This window comes from Equus przewalskii, chromosome 3 (genome assembly GCF_037783145.1).
Source record: "Equus przewalskii isolate Varuska chromosome 3, EquPr2, whole genome shotgun sequence".
In the NCBI taxonomy this organism is placed as follows: Eukaryota; Metazoa; Chordata; class Mammalia; order Perissodactyla; family Equidae; genus Equus; species Equus przewalskii.
Window position 1 is genome coordinate 39,449,610 of NC_091833.1, and position 20,055 is coordinate 39,469,664.

At 44.2% G+C, this 20,055-nt stretch overlaps 2 protein-coding genes across 2 annotated transcripts in view; both read left to right on the top strand.

Moving 5' to 3' along the window:
- The first annotated feature begins 11,664 nt into the window (after nt 1-11,664).
- Nucleotides 11,665-14,361, top strand: H2AZ1 (H2A.Z variant histone 1). Its single transcript, XM_070612605.1, has 5 exons — nt 11,665-12,286; nt 12,704-12,781; nt 13,053-13,166; nt 13,520-13,649; nt 13,923-14,361. The coding sequence occupies exons 1-5, from the start codon at nt 12,284-12,286 to the stop codon at nt 13,982-13,984; spliced, it is 387 nt and encodes a 128-aa protein (XP_070468706.1). The 5' UTR covers nt 11,665-12,283; the 3' UTR covers nt 13,985-14,361.
- Nucleotides 14,362-15,815: 1,454 nt separating this feature from the next.
- DNAJB14 (DnaJ heat shock protein family (Hsp40) member B14) overlaps nt 15,816-20,055 on the top strand; it is a 53,874-nt gene continuing 49,634 nt past the window's right edge. The window contains exon 1 of the mRNA XM_070612606.1: nt 15,816-16,236. Within this exon, the coding sequence (XP_070468707.1) occupies nt 16,104-16,236 (133 nt within the window). The 5' untranslated portion in view covers nt 15,816-16,103. The remainder of the gene's footprint in view (nt 16,237-20,055) is intronic.

A 20,055-nucleotide genomic window follows, 5' to 3' on the forward strand; every position in this document is an offset into this window, starting at 1 on the left:
AGAAATGTTTGCGATAGACTTTATTATTGACATACCTTTTTATATCGTTTTATTGCCACATCTCTTTCTTCCCTAGAGTATCTCCTCTATATTAAGCAAATTTCTTATGGCTTCCTTGCAATGTATATATTCCTTATTTTGAAGACTTTCCTGTCAGGTGAACCCTAACTTCTCAATAATCCAGGCAGTTTCAGTACAGCGTGTGCAGAAGCTCAGCAGCGAGATGTGTTTCTGCTGGCGGTGAGTGGGGAGGGGAAGAATGGAGGCAGGAAGCTGGAGAGCACATTCGGGGGAAGCTAAACAAAAGGAGACCTAACTGTTGATGGGGGGCTTTGGAAAAAGTGAAGGTAGCTGCCATGTGGAGAAGAAATTTAGGAGAAGAAGAGAAATGTGTAAAGTGTGTTTTATGAAGTTTGTTATTTGATTTGCTATTTGAACTCCTCCTCCTTCACTTTATAGCCTTAAAGTGAATTTGATTTGTAGGTTGTAGTCTTTTCTAATATCACTGAAAAGAAATACTTATCTATTAAGGTAAAAAATTTTCAGCAATTTACTATCTGAAACCATCTCTATGTACAAGTTGTACATGGAAATGGATAGGGAAAGTAGAGGACTTAGGACCAAACCCTGGGAAACTGCCATCCTGAAGTCAAGCAGTGAGAGGCAATAAAAGGGGAGAAGGCAATAGAGAGGAGACGGAGCGGCACGTCATCTCTGGGAAATCAAGAAAAGACAGTATTAGCTGCTAAGAGTGGTCATGCTGCTGATAGGTGAGAAGACAGCAGAAAACTGATGCTTGGGTTTGGCAACATGACAAATAACACCAACAAGAACATTTTGGGGGCCTGATGAGAATGAAAGCCAGATCCTGGTGGGTTGAACAGAGACTAGGAGGTGAAAACGATGACAACCATCTGCTTAGCAAAGCATTATGAGGTTTTTGGTGAAGGGGAGCAAAGAAGATGTGGCTGCTGGCAGGAGGCCTGGGGGAGGAAGAACTCTGTCTTACCTGCAACGGGAGCACAGCGGAAAGGGGCACGTTTGACATTGGTAGGAAGAGCATGTTTTCACGAAATGAGGTCGTGAACGAGACCGAGGCCATGGAGGTGGGTTAGGTTACTAGTGCTTAAACTTAGCTGCACGTTGGAGTCACCTGGTGAGTTTTAAATAGTACTTATGCTTAGATCTCTCCCCCAGAGATTCTGATGAAATTGGTATGGGGTGAAGCCAGGGCATTATGAGTTTCCAAACCTCCCCAGGTGATTCTCATAGCAGCAAATGTTGAGTCACAGGTAAGGTTCTTGAGGACAGAGAAGGTATTAGGCTTCAGCTGCTTGCATCAGGCCAGGCTAACTGCTCCATGGAAAACAAAAGAAATAGGAGTCATTTCTTGCTTTCAAGGAAGCTGCAAATCTGTAAGCTATTCAGAAATCTAAAATCTGTTCAGGAAATATGAAAATAATTTAGGAACATTAGCAATTTTAAGCATATTAAAAGAGGGTATAAACTATGTTCAGTTATGCAGAATAAGGGAAATAAGGGATCAGTTTTAGAGATGATGGTTCAGGGAAAGCTCATTAAAGGAGAGTATTGAACTACACTCTGAAGAAGTGAAGGGCAAAAATTGAAAGACGTTTGAAAGGCATTTCAGATGGGGGAAGCAATGTGAACAAAAGCAGGTGATCAAGGAAAATATGGGAAAAACTTATTTCTGGGTAACCGAGGGGCAGGAGTGGTAAAGAGAATTTTCATTATATCCCCTTTTTTAACCTTTTAAATGTTGAAATATGTAAAAGTTAAATCTTTTCCTAAATGAATAAATAATTTTTTAATGGAAAAAGATCAATCTGGATTGAAAGACAATTAAGAATAGTGAAAAAGGAGGGTGAGGAAGTGCGGAAGAGCCAGTTGATAAAGGTGGTAGAAGTGCTAACGACATCCACAGGAATATACCTAATCTGTTTTCTCTATTATTTCACCTGAAAAGACAGAGTAACAGTTTAGCTAAAGAAAAGTCTAACGTCACTGTAGTGAAATGGGGCATAGCAGGCTCAAAGTAAAGGTCCCACGGGGACCTCTGCATTTGTTGAGCTGATCTGATCCTTTTACTGATGGGAATACATAGAGTCGATGAAATGTGGTTTTTACTGTTGTTTATTAGGAAGAAAATCTTTTTTGTGTTTGTTTTCAAAGTAATTCATAGCCCTGAAGTCCTTAACTACTTTAAAGAGACAATCAGGTTCTGCCATGTGGCCTCTTTTCCTGAAGAGAGGATAGGAGAAAAGGTCATGTTTTCTTCCATTCTCTTCTCATGACTCACAATTATATTGTAAGAATGACTTTTCATTAAGGCAGGATGTATCAGCACCTTAAACAATTTAGAGAAAACTGCGTTCAAGGCTGTAACAACACTGAGCATTGGCTGCAAATTAAAATTATCAATGACTGAAAACAATCTAAGTCACAATTAATGTTGCCTCAGTATGGTACTTCCTCAGTATGGTACTAAATTTACCTATAAATTTTTGACAAGGTGGAACTGTGTTAGGTGCTGAAATAAATAAACACACCAAGAGACTTGATATATTAAACATAAGGCAGAAAACAGTAAAACTGAGGTAATAATCTGTATTATGAAATTATTTCTTTACTCTGGTATCGTTTAATGGAAATTTTCAGTGTGTCTATTTGATTTATTTTTAAAAATAAATTTAGATCATTTTTCACTTTTGTAAAGTGGAAATAGTCATGAAATACTACCAGTATTCATGCTTCATGCTAGTAATGTTTTAAAAAATCTTGGGGTGATGCTTTAGAGTTGAAAAACTACCTCCCGGCAGCTCACATGGTCTTTACACTAGCCCTGTCGGCATTCACATTTTGCCCAAGAGAAGTATAATGGGACTCAGAGAGGTTGATTTGACCAAAGTCTCCTAGCTGGGATGGATCAATGCCAAATTCATGTCATCTGAATTCAGTTTTCCTCTTTTTTCCACCACTGCCTCATTGCTCCTTATCTTTTGTGTCCACGTTGGTACCCTATGATCTCATGTACAAGTTCCATGCGTGTTATTTTGGTATAGCCAAAGCAAAACAAAATTAACAACAAAAACATTTATATAGATAAACTTATCTGTTAAAGACAGCTAAGCACAACCTCAAACAATAAAGTATTCTTTATATGGTGAAACCAGAGTAGCTGAGAAGCCAGCCTGGTTTGTTCAAATCAAATATTGGGGTTGCCTTTTATAAAAAGATTTTTTTAAAGGGCAAACTATGATGCAAAACATAGTTTTGGCCCCAAACAATGGGCAAACTCCATAATTACAAAGCAAAGTTTACAATTTTTTTCCTCCCCTACATAAAGATACCATTTCTAGCAGTTTCATCACCATTTGAAAAAAACTTTTGAAGTTTTCCTAAGATTTTCAAAACGTGAATACCCAATTTCAACAATCATCAATATTTTGCCATATTGTTTATGTCTCCTGCACTTAAAAAAAAAATTCTGTTTTGGGCTGAAACATATTAAAGAAAATTCCAGAAATCATTTCATCTTTCCCCTAAATATTTTAGTGCGCATCTTTAAAAATAGTAAAATAAGAGACATTTTCTTACATAACCAAATGCCATTATTTTATCTGATAACATTAACACTAATTCCTTAATATTACCTAATTCTAAATTTTAAAAAAATTGAGGATTCAAAGACATCAGCTTCCAAACAGGGTTCACACACTTTATTGGGTTGTTCTGTCTCTTAATTCTTTTTTAAAATCTCTTAATCTAGAAGAGCTTTCCTCTCTCTCTCTTTCTCTCTCTCTCTCTTCTCCTTCCTCTCTTCTCAATGCTATTTCCTTATTGAGGAAACCAGGTCCATTTCCCACATTCTACATGTGGCTAATACTCCCTTGCATTGTCTGTCTGGTGTCCTTTGATTTTTGGTGGCCAAGAAGTTAGTTCTAAAGACTTGAATAGTAGATATGAAGTGAACTACACAACACCATCTATGAAATATTCTTTTAAAAAAATTATTCCAAATAAACTTAGAAATAGTATTACTCTCAATCTTCAGTGGAACATACCATAAAGACAAGATGTTTTTACTATAGATTGATGACATTTAAATGATTCACGTGAAGGTTACAAAATGGGAATTTTTGTAACTCTATTATTTCTACTGTATTTATTAGCTGTAATTCTTTTGTTGAGAAGAATTTTTCCTTATCAATTAGTTCAATATAAACTGAAATACAGTTCACAGCAGAGAGACAAGATAAATGTTCACTTCTTCACCTTTAATTATCAGTCTTTAGAGGAATGAATTGATGCTGTGGACACTTCCAATGGCATCCAATGAATTTTCTTTTCTCTCTGTTTCTCTCTTTCTTTCTCTCCTCTTATCCTTTCCTTTCTCCCTCCCCCTATCCTCTCTCTATCCTCTCTCCTTTCTCTCTTTTCTCTTCCATTTGGACTCATTGCTTTTTCTAAATTAAATGTGTTTGACTTAAACTTATGGTCATTCTTTTGATGTTCAAATTACCCCATTTTGGCCACTGGGAGATTCTTCAAACTTTAACACAATAAAAGTGCCAGTCAGGTGTTCCTGGTCGGCAGGTGGCCTTTTGTATGATCCATCTTGAGGATCTAACCTCCTCTCTTGCTTTGGAGTCTCCTGCTTTGTGTATCACTCTCAAATACAGAAAAAAAAGGGTGGAGAAGGCACACTTACTTTTTAAAGCCTTGATGTAGAAATGACACATGTCACTTCCACACATCTTGCAGAGAACCCATCACACGGCCACCCCTCCCTGCAAGGAAGCAGGAGTTCTGGTGGAAGGCTCAGGAAGAAGAAATGGGTTTGGTGAACAGTGAGCCCATCTAGGCTGTTCAGGGCTCTGATTACCTACATCATATTTTTCAGTATATTTACTCCAATTCTTAGACACAAATCTATAACCCATGTAAAGATCATGTCAGTGAAAAAATGCTGTGTCCTGCTTTCAAAATAGCCTTTGGAAGTGTGTGCAGCTAATGGAGCAAGAGAATGTACAGCAGGTGTGATCTTCCAAATGTCTGCATTTTCACATGAGCTCTCCTTCCAGGCAGTTTCAGCACCTGGGGGTGGAATAAGGAGATTGGTCGGCTCCAAAAGATGCCATCTGAATAAAAATGTGATGCTTTGTAAATGTAGTTTGGAGTAGATTCTGACTCCTGGCCACCCTGTGGACAGCAGAGCGGACATTGCCTGGTCTTTTTGCGCCATCCTCTCACCTTCTGGCGCCACATCAGACAATGCTCCACTGCTGTTCATGGGGTTTTCATGGCCAATCTTTTTGGAAGTGGTTGGCCAGGTCCTTCTTCTTAGTTTGTCTTAGTCTGGAAGCTCCATTGAAACCTGTCTACTACAGGTGACCCTGCTGGTATTTGAAATCCAGGTGGTATAGCTTTCAGCATCACAGCAACAGGCAGCCTCCACATTATGACAACTAACAGATGAGTGATGTGTTTTCCTGACTGGGGACCAGATCCAGGCTGCAGGACTGAGAGCTCCAATTCTTAACCACCAGACCACAAGGGCTGGCAACTTCAGCTCCTATTCACCTGAAATTTTCAATATGTCATTGGAAATTGAACTAGAGTTTGAATTAAATAATGCTTATAAACCAACTTAATAGAGAACACAAAATATAGATATTTTCAAATATATAAATATATAGGAAGATTAGCCCTGAGCTAACTACTGCCAATCCTCTTCTTTTTTCTGAGGAAGGCTGGCCCTGAGCTAACATCCGTGCCCATCTTCCTCTACTTTATATGTGGGATGCCTACCACAGCATGGCGTGCCAAGCGGTGCCATGTCCGTACTCGGGATCCAAACTGGTGATCCCCAGATAGCTGAGAAGTGGAACGTGCGAACTTAACTGCTGCGCCACTGGGCCGGCCCCCAAATATATATTTTAAAAGTTCTTGAGGAGCTTTGATACATTTACAAATAAATAATGCTATTATAAATTTTTTAAAAGCAAATCTACCATATTTGTTCTCGGCAATACTGTTTAGCAGCCACTTGGAATGTTATACACATTCATATGTAAAAGTATTATAAATTTGTTATACATTTATATTTATACATAGCATATATGTACTTACCTTTGATATTGTATTTATCTCCAAGTGCTATAATTCATAATATTCATTAATTTCAAGTCCTCTCTGCATATTAATAAAGTTTTACTACATTACAAAATGAGTCACGTGAAACAAGCACTTCTGCATCATAACAACATGCAGTAACACTGATTTGCCGGGCTTTTCCCTCTCCTTTCAGATTTTGTAAAATTCCTGAATTGTCAGCCTAGTTTGAAGACAAAATGACTTGTTTCACTTTTGAGAATTAAGATGAGTACACTGTTTCAATTTTAAAACAGCAAATAAAAATCTAAACAAAGAGCCAGCATGTAAATTTCCAAGATGTGTGGTGAAATCTGATAAACGATTGGACAGCTCCCGCCGAGAGTTGTGGGCTGATCTGTAAATGGTGGAAGAGATCGTCCCAGACTGTTTGCTGCTCAGATTCTGAGCAGTCAAGAGGCTTATTGAAGAAATCAATGACTATTTCATGAAACATCAGGACATTAGGAGACAATTAAAACAGTATTCATCTAGAAAGAATAACATTATGTCTTAAAAGTTGTTCCATTAGAGAATTTGCATATTCCATTCAAGACACAGAGAATCACAGGTATGTGTGGTCATAGGTGCTAACTAAATCCTCTCCTGAGAAGTGCTTCATTCAGAAGTACAAAGAATAGAGAGCACGGGCAACCCACATCTGATCCTTTTATCCCTGAATGTCCACTAAGTCTATTTCTTCATCTTTTAAAATGAAGATAAGCCGTACTTATGTCTACCTCAGATATTTTCAAGTTGAAATGGGCCTATAGGGGCCTGCCTGGTGGCCAAGTGGTTAAAGTTCGGTGCACTGAGTTTTGGTGGCCCAGATTTGTGGGTTCGGATCCCTGGCAGGGACCAACATCACACACCAGCTATGCTGTGGTGGTGTCCCACGTACAAAGTAGAGGAAGACTGGCATGGATGTTAGCTCAGGGACAATCTTCCTCAAGCAAAAAAAGAGGAAGATTGGCAACAGATGTTAGCACAGGGAGACTCTTCCTCAGAACAAAAAGAAGAAAGAAACGGGCACAAAGGTCAAATTCCATTGAAAACTCATAAAATGCCATGTGAATGTATGGAATCATTAGGAAGCACTTTAGAGCAGTTAATCTTGCTAAATATGATGTCTCAAATGTACTGACTTGTTAATCACCATCTGATAACCCTATATCTACTCCTGAGAGCAAAAGCATTGCTCTTTCATTCTCTGCCTGGGCCCTGACAATATTAAATCTCAGTAGGAGTAATTCTATAACAAACTGAGAAAACTCCTTAAAGCAGCTACACAAGCTAACAAGAGGATGCTCAGATAGATTGCTAGCTGTATTAGTTAGCTTTCACTAGGTTGTTCTGTGCTAACAAACACTTCTAGAGTACCCACCCCCTCCCACGCACACACCACACAAAACACAGTTGGGAAAGTCCAAGGGTGTGGAAAAGCCCTTAGGCTCTTCTCTGCGCCATTTCCATCCAATTGAGAGGACTGGGGAGTCCCACTTACCTATAACAATGGATGTCGTGGCCACAGCTTTTAAGAGGTTTTTACCCTGGAGCTGAGTCTGTGGAGAGGTGTGAGGTATAAATTGTGTGGTTGTAGACTCTTGTCTTTTTTTGTGGTGCCTCCTCTTCCTTCTCAGGATGAAGGTGGCAAGGTGGCATTTGGATTCCCTCTAGTACTAAGATAGCTGTATGGAATTTCAAACTTAGAGAATTTAGCCAATGGGCTTATCTCAGTTATCATCATCTTGTAACATTAGGCAAAAGAGATTTACATAGCAACCAAGAGTTTTGATAAAACCAGATTCAGTCTCAGAATCTATGGCAACATCATCATCTTTAGTAAACAGAGGAGAGTAATGAAGATCAAAAACAGATTAATGTTCATTACCCAGAGCTGCAATACACATCTGGAAATGTTCTGAACATCCTCTTGTTAGATGTTACAACTACAGGGAGTTTTCTAGTTTAGTATGGAATTGTTATGCCTAGTTAGACACCACACTGCACTTCTTTGGGTCTTTTTCTTTGCCTGCTCTTCAGCTTTCAGTTGTATTCACTCTTGGTGTTATCATCTGTGGTGTTAAACTAATTAAATAAGGAGGCCATTAGACTGAGGCGGCAGCCTAAAATCTAAGCCTGTAAGTGCCTTGAGGTTAAGAAATGGAAACCTAAAGACAGTCACAAACAGCCAACTATGCTTTACGCTATAGCCAATCAAATAATTTCCTTCCTTTGCTTCCACACCTTCTCTACGCTGCATGTCCTCTCCCCCAGCTCGTGTCAGTGGAGCACTGCTAATCACTTCCAGTTTGCTGCTGTCTGATTCCAATCAATTTTTGCCCAAATAAACTTTTAAACAGTGCTTCAGTTTATCTTTGAACAATTCTGACATCATCACCTAACTTTTTTATTAGAAATACTCCTCGGGATATAGCTTCAAAACTTTTTCCTTTCACAAGCTCCTGCCCTTATTGCCAATATACCTACTAGAAAATTCCACTTGAATTCTCCTAATGTCAACTTAAATATTTCATAACTTTCCTGACTCACCTCTTATCTCCCCTCTGTCCATCCACATCTACCCTCGCGGCTTCTCCATTTCCAGAGGTGCTAATTTATATCCTAGACCACCAATCTAAAAAGCCCAGGTACTTCTTTTATGGCCTCTCTCATTTATCCATGTCCACCTCCTACGCCTTCCTAAACGTCATACCAGTCAGCCACTAAATCTTACGGATTCTTCCTTCAATGTTTTACATCCTTCTCTTGGTTTCAGTGTTACACTGGTTTTAGGCTTTATACCTAAGCGATGTGCATTATCTCTATAAGCCTTCTAACAAAAATCTTCCCTTTTATGATTTGACTTGTACCCTATGCTAGATTAGTATCCTCAAATCAAGGAGCACTGGATTCTCCCTTCTAAGAACTATTAATTGGTTTCTCAGTCTCTCAGGGTAAAGTCTGCTATCTCTCTCCAAGATTTAGGGTGTTGACTTACTGTAAGGGTTAAGATCAGGTTCAGCTGCAAGTAACAGATAATCAAAAATGAAACTGGCTCAAACACAATAGATGTAAAAGTTCGGAGAGATCCAGGGCAGGTTTGATGCTCCATCGTATCAAAGACTCTTGCTCTTTCTATCTCATTATTCCTTCATATGTGACCTACATTCCCAAGTTCATTTAATGGTCCAAAATGGCTTTCCAACTCTGTCTTCATTCCACTCAGCAAGAAGAAAAGGACTTGCTTTTTTGAAGGAAACTTCCTGGATGTTGGGCCTACCACTGCTGCTTACACATTTAGGTCAAAACTTATTTCCATGGCCAAACTGAGTGAGTTCTTGAAGGTACATCCTTTCCTGGATGCTCTAGGTAGAGAGAGCCAAGATTCTAACATGGATTTCCTGAAGAGAAGAATTCTGCCATTATCTATCCTAGGTGAGCATCCTTTGAAATAACTGGGAAGTCTGTTTGTATTTGCTTAAAAATAGATGTTTAAAGCAAGGCATATTTGAGAAATTTGAGATTCCCTAGTGTGAGACTCTCTTTCAAATTCTCAACATAAAAGGTCAAGAACAACAGTAGTTAACATATATGCTAACGTTTGAAAAGGAGGTAGTAACTGGTCAGAGCAAGTCTGCCTGAGTTAGGAAAAGGCTTTTTAGGAGAGAGTCAATAATTTGGGGGCCATCAAATTCTTTGTTTAGTTTTTTATAAGAGAGCACTTATTAAGTAGCTAATTGGGTACGGCATTGAACAAAAATAATTATGTAGTTCTGGCTATGTATATTATATACATGTATTCATATAAACACAAATACAGGAGAGATAAACCAAGAACATTAACATATTTGCACCATGCCTTTTCCAGTGCTGAAAAGAGAGTAGAAAATCTTCACACAACTGCTGTAAAAAGTAGAGAAACTGATATTGTCCTGTTCTCCAAAGGAAGAGGAAAGCTGTTGAATGTAGTAGTAAACCAATTTTGGATTTTACTCTGGAGGTTGGATGACTTGGGTGTGTATACTTTGGGCAGGTTTCAGGCTTGCTGCTTCCACATCAAAGGAAGATAATGTACTAGACAGGAAGAAAGATTTAGGAATCAAAGACACTTCCTTTCATCCCCCCCCAGCATCCAGTGTAGAAGATAGTAGTAGTTATCGTTGAGTGCTTACTGTGTGACAAACACTTGCTGGAGTGCACACTGCATACCTTCTCCTTTAATCTTTTAACAACCACGTGAAAATACGTGTTACTATACCCTTTTCACAGAAGAGGAATTGAAGCTCCAAAAGATTAGTAACTAAGACGACACGGTAAGAAAGAAGCAGAACAGAATTAATTCACGTCGACCTGCTCCCGAGCTTGTTCTCTTACCCACTATTCAGTGAGACAGCAGGGAATTCCTTTAGTTGGGCCTCATAGCAAAGAGCACATGTGCTTTAAACTGGAAAATGTATTAAAGCTAGTTTATGAGTTATCAGGAAGCCTCAGTGGAGTCCAGGTTAACTATTACCTCAGGTTTCATAGCTTTTTATTGTCATTATATCAGTTCAGTGGCGGAACTGATTAACTTTTGTTATTGAGGATATCATAAGAATTCCTCAGTTCCAAGGGCAAGAACTAATAAGCCTTAATGTCAAAACTGTTGGGAACCTCTTCTCTAGAATTTATCTCCCTCTATAGGGAGGTCCTCTAATTTGATAAGATGTTTCAAATTGTAACCCAATCTAAAGTACTTAAGAGTACATATTCCAAATTTCTTCAGGTTGGAAATATTGAATTAAAGTGTAACACACTATTAAACACTATAAATATTAAAGATTTAAATCGCTATTTTCTCTAACCAGTTGGAGACGTACACAGGTGTTATTAATCTATTAGTTGGAAGACTGAGTAGCTGGCATTATGATAGTACTGTGTGTACAGTACCATTTTTTAAGCCCACCATTTGCAATTGATTACATGCACCATCTGTAACTGCCTGTGAATCATGTGAGGACTTACCCCACTGACATTTACCGAACATTTGTCATGTGGCAAAATGTTTAGCATAGAAAAGTTGACACATAATAGCTTTGAGGTTTCACTAAATCAACTTTATAGACACCAGGCTATAGGTACAACCCATTGATGTGTAGTCTCCAGGAAACTATGGTTTAAGATTTGATTAAAGAAGAGAACACCGCCTCAGCCCAAGCCCTCCCTGCGCAGACCAAAAGGTCTTTTGTGTCCAGCGAAACGACTCTGCTCGCGTTTGTTGCCGTGGAACTATCCCGTGGGGGGTTTCAAAAGTGAAGAGGAAAGAAGAGGTGGGAGATACAGTGGAAAATGAAGAAGGAGCAGCGGGTGGTCCTCAGCAGGTGGCTCGGGACTGGCCGGGGAGAAGAAACGCGGAACCTCTCTCAAGGCTGTGGTTCGCCGAGGACTCGCGGATCCTTCACTGGACGCGTTCGCGCCACCTGTCACACGGCAGGAGCCGCGGGGGGCGGGGAGGGGGGGGCTGGAGGGGGGCGGGCAGGGCCCGGAAGGAGGCTGTGGTCGCAGGCGTCCGCCCGCGAGGCGCTCAGGTCGCAGGGGCTGGGCGAGCCGGTGGGAGTCGGGGCGCGCTGGACCCCGCGGAGACTTCGCGTGGTCCGCGGAGCCCGGTCGGGATGATGCTGCCTGTCCCTCCCCGGCGCCTCAGCTCCTCCTCCCGATACGTGACCGCGGCCGGCCGGCCCGCGCCGCCGGAGCCGAGCTCGCGCCGCGGCTTCCCTCCCGCGCCGTACCCTTCTCCTCCACGGTCCCATCCCTCCGCCCTCCCCCACTCCCTCCCCACGCCCCAATAGCGGTGGAGCCTCGCAGCGCACGCCCCTCCGCCCTTCTCTTCGCTTGCTCATTGGCTGAGACCTCAAGGACGCGTCCCGAGGGCGGGCGGCGGCCATTGGTGGGATGAGCAATCCGAGTTCCCGGATGAGGGAACATTCTGCAGTATAAAGGGAGCGGGGAAGGCGGGAGACAGCGCAGTTTGAATCGCGGGGCGGCGGAGCGGTCGGCGCGGGGGCTCGCAGGGCGGCGGACTGGTCCTTTCTCTGCCTTGCTTGTCTGAGCTTCAGCAGAATTCGAAATGGTAAACTTCGCAGAGGCGCTCGAAGCCCCCGGGGGCTTCGGCGGCGGCGGGGAAGCCCGTTAGGCTCGGAGGTGGGGGCGAAGTGGCGACGGTTGGGAAGGCGCGGAGCGGGGCTTGGGAGCGCGGGGGGAGGCGCTCTGTCGGCGGCGAGCGGAGCGCCGCGGCCTCGCGGCGGCGGCGGCGGTTAGCTGACGCGCGGCGCCGCTGGGGGCCGCGGGCGGGAGCGGGCGGAGGCGGCGCGCGGCCGCGGCGGGCGCGGCGGGGGGTGGCGGGCGGGGGGCCTGCGGCGCGGCGGGCCGGAGACCCCGCGACAGGGCCGCGCCGGGCCGCGCGGCGCTCGGCGGCCGCGGGGGGAGGGGCGGCCGCGCGGTAATCCTATCTCCGCTTCGCCCTCGCTCGCGGGCGTGCGCGCCGCAGGCTGGCGGTAAGGCTGGGAAGGACTCCGGAAAGGCCAAGACAAAGGCGGTTTCCCGCTCGCAGAGGGCCGGCTTGCAGGTCAGTGGCGGCTCGTGCAGTCTGGGGATCGCGGCGCTGCTCCTTCCCCCGCTCTTGTTTATCGTCGCTCTGGGTGGGCGGCTCGTCTTTGCGTGGGTGATGCGGTGTCGCGACTTGGTTCGCCGACACAATGCATATCGGGGAGGGGGCGATCACGTGTGTCGGTGCTGGGGCGCTTTGCTGCACCCGCGTCCCTGCCCCTTGCTTTGGCGCGCTTGTAATTTTATCGCCTTTGACTCTTTGTGCATTTATGTTTATGCTTAAAATTAAGTTCCCGGTGGGCCGTATTCATCGACACCTGAAATCTAGGACGACCAGCCATGGACGTGTGGGCGCGACTGCCGCTGTGTACAGCGCAGCCATCCTGGAGTACCTCACCGCAGAGGTAAATGGGAGTACGCCTATAATCTGGAAGGTTTGGGGGGGTGGTGAGAGGGAGGCGGTGAGAGCGAAGGAGGAAAGTGATGCAAGAAAACTCCCAAGCCCTAAACGCGGCGAGAAGCATCTGAGAACGCTAGAGGGAGCTGGTGTTCATTAAGGGATCCCACTGAGCTTGAGTTTGCTGCTCTTGGAAATAAAATTGCTGCATGCGCCTTTACAGCTTTTGCGTGTCTTGCCATTCAGGTAGTGGGGGGAGGCAGTAATTGGTAGATTGACGTTTATGAAGGTTTGATCCTACTCTCTCGATCTTGTCCTTAAGGAAAGATGGATGGAGATTGATTAGAGTCTGCCTTCTAGGTACTTGAATTGGCAGGAAATGCATCAAAAGACTTGAAGGTAAAGCGCATTACTCCTCGTCACTTGCAACTTGCTATTCGTGGAGATGAAGAATTGGACTCTCTCATCAAGGCTACAATTGCTGGTGGTGGTATGTAAATACTAAAATTTTACTTTAAATTTCTTTAGAGAAGAGAATTCTCTTTTTCTCATTAGTGGTTTTTAGTCTAGAAGAGGACACAAGTATTACACTCATCTGCAGTTTGGTTGCATCATGAAATTTTCCATGAATATAACGATGAATTTTTACTCTCAATTCTTGAGCTACTCGTTTAAAGACATCTTCCAAGTTGAACACTGAACTGTCTTGGCTTTAAGTACCGTGTGCAGTAAAGAGAAGAATTAATCTCTGTCCCTCTCCTAGGTGTCATTCCACACATCCACAAGTCTCTGATTGGGAAGAAAGGACAGCAGAAGACTGTCTAAAGGATGCCTGGATTCCTTGTTATCTCAGGACTCTAAATACTCTAACAGCTGTCCAGTGTTGGTGATTCCAGTGGACTGTATCTCTGTGAAAAACACAATTTTGCCTTTTTGTAATTCTATTTGAGCAAGTTGGAAGTTTAATTAGCTCTCCAACCAACCAAATTTCTGCATTCGAGTCTTAACCATATTTAAGTGTTACTGTGGCTTCAAAGAAGCTATTGATTCTGAAGTAGTGGGTTTTGATTGAGTTGACTGTTTTTAAAAAACTGTTTGGATTTTAATTGTGATGCAGAAGTTATAGTAACAAACATTTGGTTTTGTACAGACATTATTTCCACTCCAGTGGATAAGCTCAATAAAGGTCATATCCCAAACTAGTTGTGCTTTAAATTTCATTTGATTGTAATAGGAACGCCTTTCTTTTGAATAGGTATTTCATCGAGCAATAACTTAAGCATGTTTCTTTCCTTGAAATTAAACTGTTAATTCTGTCGATCAACCAAGTCAGAAGGCCCAAATGTACTGTTTTTGTTTTAATGTCATGTAATGCGTCATTAAAGATTTAAAATCTTTGCCAGGAGCTGGAATGGGACAAGTTACTGTTTTTAGGCTGTTTGACCATCTCCGTTTGTGGGCTATGCTTGCTGTATGTGACAGCGCTACCCCAGCGCACTACTGCTGTGGTGGACTTGGGGAGGGGACCCGGCAGGTAGGGACGTCCTGTGTCTAACTCTCTACCTCCACAGAAGGAACTTTCAGGGTAGACTCATTCCGAGTGCTATTCACTGTTAGTCTTACCTCAATGGTTCAAAACTCGGTAACATCTTTAGGGTACGTACTATTCCCATTTTACAGAAGAGAATCAGGATCTTTTTCAAAGTGCCATGTTATTTGCTAGCATGGCTACCAGTAGCTTCACTGAGAGTTGTGTATAAATGTGTTTTGTGATTGGGTTGAGTGGATCTTCTTGACACTTGGATTCTGGCAAGTTATTCTTAAAAAATCTAAGTGGCCCTTTTCCCCTCATCAAGGAGACCAATGTGAAGTGGCACGGAATTTCACAGGGCGATGTCAGGAAAATGGGAGAAGGGAGAAAAGCAAGTAGTTTACTTCCATGATGGGACTGCGTTCCCAGATAGCTGGTTCCTGCCTTGTTTTGGTCAGAAAGGATTAGAATTACGGTTTTTCACCAGAATAATTGTGAACTACAAATTTAAAACTTTGTACCTTCAGGACGTACTGAGCTGCAATTTAAGGAGATCTGTTTGGAAAAATGGCGCGTAGCTGAAATAAGCAGACAAACGAGCCCCGGCCTTGGGGTCAAACGCTGCTCCTGCGTGTTCCGACACCTGCGCTAGAAGCCGCGGAGACCTCGGCACGGCCCTCGCCGCGCGACCCTCCGGGGCCGCCTGCAGTTCTGCGGTGGGCGAGCGGCGCCGGCGCCGCCACGGACGTCAAGGGCTCGGCTGCTGCGGGTGGCTGCCCCCGCCGCGGCGGAGCTCCCAGCGAGCCGGCCGGCTTCGCCCGCCCGCCTGCCTCGCTGCGCTCACTGTGTGCCACGCCCGCTCCGCGCTCCGCCCCGCGCCCCACCCCGACGCCCCCGCACGCCCGCCACACTCCGCTCGCGACACGCTCACTCCGCCCCGCGACCCGGACCGCCCCGCCCCGCTGCCCGGCTCCGCCCCGCACCCCGCTCTGCTCGCCCCGCTCCGCCCTGCGCCCCGCCCCGCTCGCGCCCACACGCACGCCTCGCCCCGCCCCTCGCCCCCGCCCCTCGCCCCCGCCCCACGCCCTGATTCGCTCTGGCCCGCTCGCCCCGCCCCTCGTACGGCTCCGCGCCCCGTTCCTCGTCCAGCTGGCCTCGCCCCGCCCTGCTCCGCTCGCCTCGCCCCGCGGCCCGCCCCGCGCCTCGCCCCGCTCGCCTCGCCCCGCCCCGCTCGCCCCGCCCCTCCCTGCTCCGCTCGCCCCGCCCCGCCCCGCTCGCCCCGCCTCGCTCCGCTCGCCCCGCCCCACGCCCCGCTCCGCTCCGGTCCGCTCGCCCCCGCACGCCCGCCCCGCCCCGCCCCGCCGTCCGCGCTCGCCGCTGCGCTCCCGGAGGAAACGGAAGCCGGCTCTGGCCATGGAGGGGAACCGGGACGAGGCGGAGAAGTGTGTGGAGATCGCCCGGGAGGCCCTGAACGCCGGCGACCGCGAGAGGGCCCAGCGCTTCCTGCACAAGGCCCAGAAGCTGTACCCGCTGCCCGCGGCCCGCGGTGAGGCCCTCGGCTCCCCGCCCGCCCCGCACAGCCTGCGGCGGCCCGGCGTGGCTGCTCGGTCCCTGGCGGCCTGCGGCGCCGGCGCCGGGCCAGAGGCCGCCCGGCCGTTGTCGTCGGCGTCCGCCGGCTGCAGAGCGGGCTTTGCCCCGGGAGCCGGGTCGCGGGGCCCGTCCCGCCCTCTCCCCGCCGAGGCGGGCCCAGCCCCGGGGGCGGGGGAGCGGGGGCGCGCGGCCGGCGCCGGTTCGGGCCGCAGCGCTGCTCCGGGGCAGCCGTGCCGAGCGCCGAGATGACACTGCTTTTCCCGGGAGCGCTCCTCTGGCAGAGAGGCACACCTTCGGCCGGGGTGCAGGCGGCGCTGCTCCGCTAGATGGGGTCTGACTTGACAGCGCCGTGGTGATCCTCCAGCTAGGCCGCCCTCTGAGGAGCGGGCTGCTGCACCTCCCGGGTCGGATTCGCCGTCTCCCTGTCCTGACCCCAGGCTTCAAAGTGATAGTGACAGCCGGCCTTGCTGAGCGCTCACCGAGCGCCAAGCCTGTGCCTAGTGTTTCGTAGGAGTGTTTCCTTCACTTCTCAGAACAGTCCTCTGTGCAGCTACAGGATTCATTTGACCAGGTTGACCCATATGGAAACAGTTTTTGATGACCAAATGAGTGAGTGAATGAATGAAATTGTCTTTCCCAAGGTCACAGGAATTAGTAACAAAGTCAGAATAGTACTTGAGCTTTCCAGCTCCAAATGGCCTTTAACCCACTACGCTCTATTGTCCTGCTAATAAGGTATTGTCTCACTTGAGGTTCAAGGTATTTTTAGGTTAAGAAGAAAGTTATTAATAAGTTAATAAGAATGTGGGGCTGCCTGTTTTATTTTGTTGTTTTTAAAATTTTTTTCTACATTGAATACATTGAAGCCCTTGTATTCTTTGCTTTTCTCTGTCCTTTGCATTACATGTTGAACACTATACCAGGGAGGACGGGAAAGTGAAAGAAAAGAAAGTTGTTGGTTTTTTTCATGTGACAAAAAAAAACAATTTACCAACTTAACTATTTTTAAGTGTACAGTTCACTAGTTAACCATTTCACATTGTTATGCAACAGATCTACAGAATTTTTCATCTTACAAAACTGAAACTCTGCCAATTAAACAGCATCCTATTTTCCCCACCCATTAGCTCCTGGCAACCACCATTCTATTTTCTTCTAAAAATTTGACTACTTTCGATACTTTATGTAAGTGGAATCATATAATGTTTGTCTTTTTTGACTGGCTTATTTCACTTAGCATAATGTCATTGAAGTTTATCCATGTTGGGATATGTGACAGGATTTCCTTTTTTAGGGCTGCATAATATTCTATTGCATGTATATACCACATTTTCATTTGTCAACATTTAGGTTATTTCTGTGTCTTGCTCTTGTGAATAATGCTCCTATGAACGTGGGTGTGCAAATACCTCTTCTTTGAGATCCTGCTTTTGGTTCCTTTGGATGTATACCTAGAAGTGGGACTGCTGGATCATATTGGTAATTCTATTTTATTTTTTTTGAGGAACTGCCATACTGTTTTCCATAGCAGTTGCACAATTTTTCATTCCTGCCAACAGTGCGCAAGAGTTGTGGTTTCTCCAGAGTCCTCACCAACCCATGCTATTTTCTGTCTGTTTTTGATAGTAGCCATGCAGACAAGTGTGAGGTGATACCGCGTTGTGGTTTTGATTTGCATTTCTTTAATGATTAGTGATGTTGAACGTCTTTTTATATGTTTGTTGGCCATTTGTATATCATCTTTGGAGAAATGTCTATTCAAGCCCTTTGCTGTTTTTTTAACTGTTATTTTTGTTGTTGTTGAGTTGAAGGTGTTCTTTATATATTCTGGATATTAGCCCCGTATTAGATAGATGATTTGCAGTTGTTTTCTCCTGTTCCGTGGGTTGTCTTTCACTCTGTTGATTGTGTGCTTTGATACACAGAAGTTTTTAAGTTTAATATAGTCTCATTTGTCTGTTTTTGATTTTTTATTGTCTGTGCTTTTGGTGTCACATCCAAGAAATCATTGGCCGGAGTTGAAATGTTTTGAATCTGCGTACTGTCTGAATACATGATTTCATTTAGTCATTGTCTAGTCCTCGGGGACAGTTTTAACATTATGCAACTAACCACTTGAGACGGAATACCTTGGCTTTTGAACCCCAGCTCTTCCACCTCCTACCTTGTAACCTTAATTTTGGGCAAGTTAGACAATCTCTCTAACCTTTAGCTTTTTCATCTGTAAAATGGGACAATAATTTATGGATTGCATAGGGCTGTTTTAAGGATTAAATGAGTAAATACGTGGAAAGCATTTAACTGTATCCACTGTTGTTTTGGTATCATTTCCATTTAACAACTGTGAGGCTCTGAGAATTTTTAAACTTGTAGTCTGTCAGTCTTTATCATACAAGCAACTTGAATCAGTCTACTAAAGGATACTATAAGATTTCAAAGCACAACACAGTTGTCAGTTTTAAAGTCACGAACATAGGAACGATGAAGAAATAGAACAGTGAACGTTAATAGCAGAGTGTCTTGTAAGGTGGTATGTGATTACCAAATAAAGTGATAGGGTACAATTGTGATGTAGTCCGAAAACCTAGTTCAGATGCCAACTTTGCCTCTGATAGCTTTGCAACTAGGGACGAGTTACTTAGCATTTCTAAGCCTTGTTTAGTTATGTGTAAAATGAAGATTTCATCACAGGGTTGATGTGAGCATTAACTGAAATAAAGTTACATGCAAATACTTAGCGAAGTGTATTTCACATAGAATGTTCTCAGATGTTTATTGGAATAATTTAAGAATTCAGGGGAGGGAAAGATCTAGAACACTGGTGTAAGCTCCTGGTAAAATATTTAGTGTAGAAGGAAAATGAAGCTGTTGGTTAAAGTGACATTTAAAATTTTTATCCTTGAATTTCACCTCTTCTAGACTACCATCAAACCCTTATAACTCAGAGTTTGTTGGGTTTTTTTTGTGAGGAAGATTGGCCCTGAGCTAACATCCATTGCTAATCTTTCTCTTTTTTGCTGAGGAAGAGTGGCCCTGAGCGAATATCTCTTCCTGTCTTCCTCTATATTATATCTGGGACGCCGCCACAGCATGGCTTGATGAGTGGTGTGTAGGTCCGTGCCCGGAATCTGAACCAGTGAACCCCAGGCCACTGAAGTGGAGGGTACACACTTAACCACTACACCACTCTGCTGGCCCATAACTCACAGTTTGGATTGAATATTCCTCTGGCTGTGTCTTCATACTAAGATAGGCCAAAGAAAACATTGCATCTTGATTATCGTTATTCTTAAACAGTGGATGGGAAATGTTAGACTAAATTTCAGAACTTTCCTCCTCTTTATGTTTTATTCTTGCTAGGTGGGAAGTCTGATTGATAAAACACTTTTAAAAATTGGCAAGAGTTTTCTTTGAGGAAAAACTTGATCTTCAAATGAATCTGGGACATCGTTGCTTTCTAAGTTTTTAGTTGAGAATATTATTTTATGGTTTCTTTATTGCAGTGGACTGCTAAGTGAACTGTATTTTACAGCTTTCAAGAATTTTCATATTATGAGTTTGGTTTATGTTTGAAAGGATTGATGTATATGAATAGGTACTAAATAGGAAACATAAATATTCTGAAAAAATAGCATCAGTAGACGGAAAGTAAATTACGTTTGTTTCTTAAACTGTATATTTATTGAATTATTGATAAGTTTTGAACTTTCACAGAGGCATACAATTTCATTGGGGTTTTTTTGGTCAGGAAGTTTGGCTCTGAGCTAACATCTGT